The sequence below is a fragment of the Psilocybe cubensis genome, chromosome 3 (genome assembly GCF_017499595.1).
Source record: "Psilocybe cubensis strain MGC-MH-2018 chromosome 3, whole genome shotgun sequence".
NCBI lineage: Eukaryota > Fungi > Basidiomycota > Agaricomycetes > Agaricales > Agrocybaceae > Psilocybe > Psilocybe cubensis.
The window spans coordinates 623960-633687 of NC_063001.1; the positions used below are offsets into that span (position 1 = coordinate 623960).

The 9728-nt window shown below is 49.3% G+C and overlaps 1 protein-coding gene across 1 annotated transcript; it reads right to left on the minus strand.

The window, feature by feature from the left end:
• Positions 1-958: 958 nt before the first annotated feature.
• Positions 959-2752, minus strand: JR316_0003013 (uncharacterized protein; the record flags this gene model as incomplete). The annotated part of the gene is made up of 6 exons (XM_047888794.1): positions 959-1398; positions 1479-1746; positions 1799-1877; positions 1939-1994; positions 2248-2365; positions 2670-2752. The coding sequence occupies 6 exons, from the start codon at positions 2750-2752 to the stop codon at positions 959-961; spliced, it is 1044 nt and encodes a 347-aa protein (XP_047751168.1).
• Positions 2753-9728: the final 6976 nt, after the last annotated feature.

The window sequence follows — 9728 nt, forward strand, 5'->3', positions numbered from 1 at the left end:
TACATACATCTCGTAGTGTAGAGTATGATTCAGGAGCACATGCACAGCTGGTGGGGATAGATAGGGTAGGTAGGTTACTATAGGTGTAGTAGTAGTATGTCGGCTGTACACACATGAAAAAAGGTATAAGTGTTAACGTGAATGTGAATCTGGGAAAACAAGGTCATAAAGATGGGAGAAAATTAAATATAGGAAATGTGCGGTCGGGTGTGCGTGCACACTATGCAGCAGAGGAGAACACAACAGGCAGAAGGTAGAGGTGGATGATAACGAGGTGAACATGCCGAAGAAGAAGAAAAAGAGGAGAACAATGCAGAGGAGGGAAAATCGAGAACGAAATTGAAGGAAGACGAAACGAGAATCAAATCAGAACGGCTCGAAATCCAAAATCCAGTTCCGATTCCAATAGTTTTCTACAACAACTCTACTCTACAAAGATCTTCTACTTTTACAAATTCGTCTTCGACACGTCAACGCGTCGTCGACGATCACCCGCGTACCGCGCCACCTGCTCTGCAGTGGTCACTCGTCCTCGCACGCACGCGTGCAAGTGCACAAATCAAGCACGACCGGTGAGTCTTTCTACTACATCAAAACAAAAAAAAGCAGAAACGGGGGAAAGAAATAGAAAACAAAAGGAGAAAGCGGGAACTGGACTGGACGATATACACGAGGGGCTTGGTGGTGGTGGTGGTGGTGGTGGCAACAACAGACAGCATCGAGCGCCAGGCGGTCTAGGGATGGACAGAAGGGATCCTCCGAGCATGCATGCACGCGCGTGTGCTCCCCTCCCTCTCATCCTCCGAGGTGTGATGTTGGCCCGCAAAAAGTGAATAGGTGCGTATGTGGGTGGAAATCAACTCCGGGTATCGGTTACTGAACTAGATGGGAAGGGGGGGAGGAGACTTGGACAGACATGTATGGTATGCAGGGAGGCACGACGGAAGAAGGAGGGCGCTCAGAGTGAGAACCACTGCCTCTTCGCGTGAAGCCTCCTGTGCGCGGTGGTTGCAGCTACTTTCACCTGTGGCTCGGGCTCGGGCGATTTCTTGACGAGCACGCCCTCCTCCGGGGAGGGAAGCAAAGCGCGTCTCCTGCGCCTGCTCGAGCGCTTCTGGCAAGACGGGGCGGGGTTGCCGTTGTCGTTGCTGGTAGAAACAGAAGCAGCGGATGCAGAAGAAGCGGAGGCAGAGGCAGAGGAAGAAGCGCCTGCGGCGAGGTTGGCGGGGGCGGGGCTTGCACCGGTGTTCCCACCTGAGTTTGCGTTGTTCGAGCCTGAGCCGTTGTTTGAGTTGGGTTTGTTCGAGCCCGAGTTGTTGTTGTTGGAGCCAGAATTGTTGGAACCGGAGTTGCCTGCGGGAGCACTCGGAGCGCCGGCAAAGATATCGTTCTGCGCGCCTGAAAAGAAGAATCGCAAAAAAACGCCAGGTCAGCCACTTACAATCCGAAATAAAAAAAAAATAATCATTGAAACCAACCATCAGCGAAACCCAGCTTGGCATTGTATGCTGGAGACTTGAAGCTGCCTGAAAGGTCGTATCCACTGACAGCGATGTTGTTGCCCTCGTTCTGGTTCCAGTAAATCATCTGCTTCGAGCCCTTGACGCAGGCACCTGGGTTGCCCTCGCACCACACGGGTGGCTGTGGGGGTGCAATGGGCGTAGTGCTCTTCGCGCCGGTGACTTTGCACTTGAATGGCTGGTGGTACATGTTCGGCTGGCCGCAGCCGTTCGGGACCCATCCCCACTGTGGAAAGAGTTAGACGAAAAATGTGAAGTTTGAATAGAAGTCGGCTTACAGCGCAGATGCAGCCTCCTTCAGGGCAGGCGGGCAAGTTGGCCGGGACATCGTAGCTGATAACGCGCTTCCAGGGTGTGCTGTGGGGGATTTTATTGATAAGCGTCATTGATTTATTTGCAAGGAATGAAAACCACTCACTTATAACGAACAGTGAACACTGCAAGGTTCTGGGGAGTTACTGCCTTGATGTCAGACTAGAAAGTATTTGCAAAGTGAGCGCTAGATATGATTTTGAACGAGAGTTGGGGACTTGCGTTGTACGAGATTGCGAATGCGGTTCCGGCCGCCATAGACTGATTCTGGGCATGCACTGCACAAAAATGAATCAGCAAAAACGCCAAGAAACGAGGGCCGCTCACTGTTTGGGGACGTGATGCATGAAGGGACATTCTGTGAGGCACAGTGGGTTAATTAATCAGTTGCTAGGAATATGGGAAAGACACGCACATAGTCCTCGGGGTATGTCGCACCGTCTGGCCATTCTGAGGTGTCGCGCCCGTTGTACGCCAGCGTGGTCTTTGCGCGGTTGGAGGCGATCTCGACGGTGAAGCTTCCACCAGCAGGACTGAAGTCGGGGTTTAGACGACGGAAATCAAAAATACAGGTGTGTTGGGACTCACAGCTCGAGGAAGTCCCCGTCTGCAGGAGGATATAGGTCACACTAGGTTAACAATTGCGTTGTTGATATGATGGACTGCAGAGTGTTGTTTAATGAGATGAACATAGCACAACGGCAAAACACGTACACCACCAATCCTTAAAGTTGAGCTGGACAATCGCGTAGGAATTCAAGTCTTGCGCAGCTTGCGGACCCTATAGAAAGAATGTAGATTCTTCAGCGGTTCTGAACATTTTGAAATGAGGACTACATTCCTTTGTGGAAAGCTGCAAGATGGGCGTTGGCGCCGCTTAGCCACAAGGCCGCTGTGAGAAGGGTTGCAGCTCGAAACATTGACTTGAACTTGTTGAGCCGCGTTGAAAAAGAGTGTGGTTGGCCTTGAAGAAAGTTTGGCGTAAACCGAGCGGGATGGTACAGGAAGGAGTCGTACAAGTCGTTGGAGTGAAAAGTTGACAGTCTAGTTTATAAGCTAATCAGGAAGTGAGCGGATGGATGATACCCTGCGTTCATCATGGAAGAAGGGGAGGCAGACCACCTAAATTGATAGATTACTATTTATGATGTGCAGATGTTGCTTTTTCTGGCGAGTTTTTTCTCGGTAAAATGTCGAGATCTATTAATAGGCCAAAAAAAGAGCGTAGTCCATGCATTCCAACACCTTCAATTTATCGTACAAGCAGAGGTTAGCCCCGCCCGAAGGCCAGAATGGGGCGTAACCGGTCTATCTACAGGGAAATCACTCACCGGCGAAAATCTGTCAAGGTCACGGGACAAACATCCTACCACAACGACGGGTCATACGTGTTCTTCCCGGGTTGACAATAGGCCCGCCTACGTCGTGTTAGAGGGTTCAAGGGCCCCGCGCGGGTCCACTTCAGAGGTGTCCAACAATAATCGCTAGAGCATACCCCTGCGTCAAAGCTCCCCGGACGCCATTATGTTGTGTCAGAGCATAGCGGGGTGACTCGAGGGTGCTGAACGGAAATTAGGGTGAGTCCTGCTCGCCGGGTCAAAGCAACGATGTGTCGTGTTTGTCTAACGCCATACTGGTGCTGGGTGAGGAGTAGGCTGTATCCAGTTCGGCAGACAGCAATACATCTCCAGTTGGGTGGGTGCATAGCACTGCCTCCAAAGAGGCTGGACAACATTGGATGAAGGAGGAGATGCGCGTCTTGCCGGACGGCAATACATGGATAAGAGTTGGGTAGATCCTACTCGCCGGAAGACGATATGCTGCATTGGGGCATATGTAGTCGAGACGAGCAAAGGGGAGAATTGAGCTCGCCGGACGGCGATACATAGCGTCAGCGCATAGTGGGTTAAATCCTGCTTGCCGCAAGACGATGCATCGCGTTGGAGCATCCGCTGGTTGCACATAGAGTCAAAACAAGCAAAGAGGAGGGCCCAGCTCGCCGGACGGCAATACATAGCGTCAGAGCGTAGTTGGACAAGGAGTGTGGTGGATCCTGCTCGCCGGAAGACGACGCATTGCGTTGAAGCATCCGTTGGTCGCACATGGAGTCGATACGAGTAAAGGGGAGGGTCCAGCTCGCCGGACAGCGATATATCGTGTCGGGGCATTATTTGGTGTCCTTGGGACAAGCAAAGCGGGTGGGTTTAGCTCGCCGGACGACGATATGTTGCCTCAGAGCATCTTTAGGCATGCTGGCACTAGCGAGTCGCGGGGAAGAAATACATTGCGTCGGAGTAATCTGGGTTATGGAAAACAGTTAAGCACATGTCTAGCACTCTGAACAGCAATACACTTACCAATACCATGGCCCTTTATTCTCAAGGCGAGTATCGATGCATAGCTTCAAGGCGAAACTGATACAAAGTCAGTACATGTTTTCAACACTATATCCAATGTCACATACCTCTTGGTTACCGCGCATTCCTTTACCAGCATTCGTCGGACACCCGAATCTCAAATTTGATTCTGCACACATTGTCAGTACTATATAAGTCTTTGAAGGTATAAAACTTACAAGGTTGAAACCAGATTACGTAGCCCGAGAGCCCAAGGTTGATACTAGAGCATGGCATAGGCAGAGTGCGATGCCAAGGAGGGTGCATGACGATGAGGAACGTCCACGACGAGGAGGGTGCACAACAATGGGTGCATGACGAGGAGGGTACGCAAAAAGAAAGGTGTGCAACGAGGGAGGTAACGACGAGGACGGGTACACGTCGACGTACATCCAGCATTAGGGCATAATGCACGGCTGGGTTTCATGAAATTCCAGTCCCTCTTTATACTCTTTTTTTCCAAGTTTTCAAGGTCACGTTGTAATTTTGCTGGCACATCACCTCATTTCTGTAGCTTCATCAATTAGACTAGTCTTCGCTTCACTCCAACTTCGTTTACGAAGTGTAAAATTTATTTTATGGAATGCCATAATTTGACTCTTAGGAGTCCGGGAATATGAGTGATTCCACTTCCCTGTTTGCTCTCCAACTTGAATTCCAAGGCAGAAGATCCTGCTACAAATGTCCGAAAACTGTCCACATCCACAAATTACATTCCATGCTCGAGCACTGGAACAGCCGCTTTCCATCCTCGTAAACTCGTATCATTGTGCTAGACCCGGAGATCCACTTACGCGTAGAAGGCCGTAGTTTTGTTGAACGTTGCTTCACAACATTACGTGCATTTACATCCAACATAACGTCCTGTACCGCTGGCACAACACGCGCATAATGCACATTCAGCATTCAGGTATCCTGAATGCGACGCGACACATCTCATCCCGAGCAAAAAGACCCTGAACGCGAGCACCCCTAAACGCGAATTGGTTTCGGATAACAAAGTCAGCTGAACTTGACGCGACGCGTCGGACGCGTGTCAGGGCAGAGCTGAGCTGTTTAATCTAATGACGCACATTTTCGTAACAAGCGCTGCTTCCTTTGAAACCCGCTTTTGGAATAGTCGCGCTAGCGCCCGATCCGTGTCATCGCGATTCCGGATTCACGATCCTTGATTCAAGCCTAATTTTAAATCTGGGCAGACCAACATCCAGGCCCACATTTACATAAATGCTTGCTGGAGAGCTTTCTACTACGTCTGGGGGTCATTTTTGATGTAGCGACTGTAATTGAAGGTGTTTTCATGGGAGTTAAATATAACTCTGGCTTGTTTTCAATGTAAATATAACTAAATCTCGAGGTATACTCTACAGACATTGTTTGTGGGCATACCGGTAAGTCAGGTTGCATCCGCATACTCGCTGACTATCTGTAGCACTGTATAGATTTGATATACGCGCTCAGATAAATATTCAGTACACTCTGCGGCCGAAAATCCGTCTCGGAAACGGATACTTAAATAACTCGTGCAGGGGTTCCTTGAGCCCCTGTTCCGCTCTTGAACGCAAATTTCAAGTCTATGTCAGGATTTTAGCTCAATGAGGCTAGTGCCTCGGCTGCTCGGAGCCATCACAATGTTCAGCGGAGACTCTGAAGTTTCGGAGGATTGAGAAAAATACAGTGACGTGGCATTCGAATTCACGGTAGTTTGACCTCCATAAGGCGTCTGTGAGTTGAATAGTGTACCATAGAGTGTGAATAGAAGACAATATGATAAAATCCACTTGTAACTAACAGAATAAATTGAAATCTCTTGTGAATTTTCAAGTACTCGTCCTAAAATCGACTGCAAGCAATTTCATCCGCAGAATATAGATTACAACAAGCCCACAGGCAGGGTATGGTGTACCAGTACTGATATATTACCTAGAATAGTCCAAAATCACTCACAGGAAGCAATGACATTTGTTTGACATATAAACCAATGACATTCTCCTCCTCCCCCGATACGTCAATTTACGTCGTTTCAGTCGTTTCCATTCCATCCGTACCTTATTATAGATTAGCCTAGCACCCTTCGGCTCGCGAATAACGTTGTGAATCGGTCCTCTAGAGCCCAGAAGAACGTAGTTGATTGGATACAGTGCAGGCGGGTAATAACAACGTGGCATGCGTACCGCGGCCGTTTGCTGCATACTCGCCATTTGAGGCGGTTTGGCGGATGCGTATAGGTGTAGTAATGCGTGGTTGAAGAGATGATGCGCCGTGGTGCAAGGAAAAATCGACAATTTGGAGTTATTCACGTCGAGCCGTGAAATGGTGTAAATCGCGCATTCCCGCAGTTTGAAGAGGTGTAGGGGGGATTTTGTGAGCTGAGGGGTTGGAATAGTATGAAATTTAAGTGATGAGTAGTGAAATTTGAGTGCTGAAACCTTGAGAAAAGTTACACATTTCAAAAAATATTAAGCGCCCGAATAGACATCACACTGAATTGCGTGAATACAGCAATTCCAAAGGCATTCCTCAGGTATCTCTGTATAGCAGCAGAACCCCTAATCACTCACATCGTGCATCCCATGTCAACAATCCCAAAAAATTCAACAAAATTTTCAACTCACGTACATACCAACATCCTCCCCCTCCCCCGATTCGCGAATACAGCCCATTTCGAACGCCTCCCTTTCTTCCTGGTCTTTTCCGGCACTAACGGGGACCTGCTCGGCTAGGCTAGGCTGCCGTCACCCGACCTAGAAGGACGGAAATGAAAGCAACCACTGACGGTCTTCAGCTGAATACACAAATGCAATGATACGTACCGTACAATTCTGCGCGTTTTCCGCGTATTCCTGGCATTTAGGGTGTTTTAATACGTTACCTATGGTGTTATGCTGGTGTCTGGGCGTCGGATCGAAGGTTGAAAAGTCGTAAGGTTTGTCTGGTTTCGTATTGCAAGTGTGCTCATGGAGCCGAATGCCCTCATTGTTGGAATAACGGGTTTACATGGTTTTTCAATGTCAGGTAGCCCCTGAGTGATATGATAGATGCTCTTCAGTATGTGAGTATGTCTGCGAGACTTGTTGAGCTCGGAGCACGATGGAAAAGGGTGTACTGCGTATCAACTCCAAATAAGCGCCGAGAACGTGCATATCTACATACAGTGCAAAACAACACTACACACACCTCTAGAAAGATGACAGGGGTAATAATACCTCTCAGCTCTACCCCTCCAAACCATCCACCCCGCGGAACCATCGAAACAGCTGAACCAATCACATCCGAATCTGCACCTCCTCTCCCAAATCCGCATTCCACCCCATTCCAACCGCATTTCTTTTCTTCCGGCTTCGGAATCTCACCACCTCGGCTACTCAGAGTCATAACGGCAGATCAGAAGAAGACAGCGGCGTTCAATTTGTCGCTGTGCAGAAGACGAGTTTTACGGGTGTTGACTACAGAGCAAGTGTCCGCACTCCGGGAGAGCTAGAATGTGTCGTTTGTGTGATTATGGGTAGAATACGTATGGGTGGTGAATTGAATGTACGTACTGGTTTCCCCGAGTCGTGAAGCATTTGAAAATTGTGGAAGATTTGGTGCTAAAGTTTTGTTATTCGTCGTTCAGGCAATTTTGAGGAAATGGAGTGTATCATGAATCCAGTACTTGTATTGTCCTGGTTTGCGTCTTCAAGCATTGTAAATCTTTATTCTTTATTGAGTTGAATATAATTCTCTCTTGAGCGCAATGCATCGACATCAGCTCAAACAAACAAATGTACGAAATCATATTTCACAATACAACACACCCACCCAAAGTTTCACTCACTGCAAACGGAGAAACCACATCCAATCTACAATCTCGACACACACGGACGATCGGACCACAACTCGCGTAACCCAAATCCGAACCCGCACTAACAAGCGACACCGAAAAAAAAAAAGAATCTGTATATTTCATTATTCGGTCTACTTACGACATGTAACAGGCGTACTAGTAACAGCCCCACGCGGGTATATAAAGACCACGCACCTTGCTGGCCTTTCTTCATCCCCTCACCGCCTACTCTCCTCTGCCTCTTCAGCTCTCCTCTTCTTTTCTCTTCGGGCTTGGATGGCGCGTTCTGGCAGACGGTGAGCCTTCTAGTTCGTTCTCGACGGCGCTGACGTTGTGCACTATATAGGCATTGGTGAGTGATATTGACACGACGCCGAGGCGATTCTGACGCGTTTCTCATAGGCCCGCGCACCACGATGAAAACACCCCTCCTAACCTTGCCCGTAAAGGTGAGTTGCACCCACCCAACGATGCGCTGCTACTCACTTTGCTTCTCGCTGCACAGAAAAGTAAGGATTTCCGTGAGTCGGGGCCCCTATGACACGCAGAGCGCTGACAACGCACCTTGACAGAATGGCCTCTCGATCCATCCACCTGACGGCGTGGGCTGGTTGATACCGTGAAGGTTGCTGGAAAGGTCCTAGACGGTGTGGACACGATAACGACGGTAAGTAGCAGGGCAATAACTAACATATGGTTTACTGACCCACCTTGAAATTAGATTCCCCGCCCGCCTCTGTCACTGCAAGTTGGATCCACCGGACTATGAGGGGACATAACATGCCCCCCCAAATCCCGCTCCACGGTGAGTGTTGAGAGCGACTGAAAGTGCTTGCTTGCTGGGATAGACGACCCTACGCGGGTATAAAGACCGCGGATGTTGCTGGCATTCTTCATCTTTGGGCTTGGATGACGTGTTCGGGCAGACAGTGAGCTTTGTAGTCGACAGCGCTGACGTTGAGCACACCAGAGCCACCGTTTGAGGCGACGGTGAGTAACATGCACACGATGCCAATGTGATTCTGACGCATTCCTCGTAGAAGTGCTATAGGTGCGTTGGTCACCGCAGAACGCTGACAACATACCTCGACAGAACACCACCTAGCCTGTCCCGCTCTGCCCAGACCAGCCAACACCGCTTCTCGCTACACAGACAAGGCATTGCCTACAGAATTTCTGTGAGTCGGGGCCCCTGATACGTAGAAAGCTGACAACATACCTTGACAGAATGTCTTCTTGATCCATCCCGCTCCTCTCCCTGGTATAACGATTGACGGCGTGAAAAAAAAGAAGTTTATTCCGGTACCGTACCTACAATGCGTAACGAGCAGCAGAGTACTGAGCTTGCCAATTACTCCATCCCACACTCTCCTTGTATCCTCTCCCCTGCTTTGGCCTCTGTCAGCCACTCTCTACATTGCCCACACCATCGATGGCCTGCACCGTGCGCTGGATAGCGTGTAGTGACGCTCTTTTGACGGCCGTTCAGAATGCATGCAGCTGAAGGGAGAGCGGTAAGCACAATCCCTTGCGGTCAAAAGAATTGTCAACTTACTGACCGGTGATACAAGCTGTTGAAAATTGACATGGTGTCTATCCTCTCCCCAGCACTGGCCTCTATCAACTGCTCTCCACATTGCCCACTCCATCGATGGCCTGACGCTGTCTTGACGG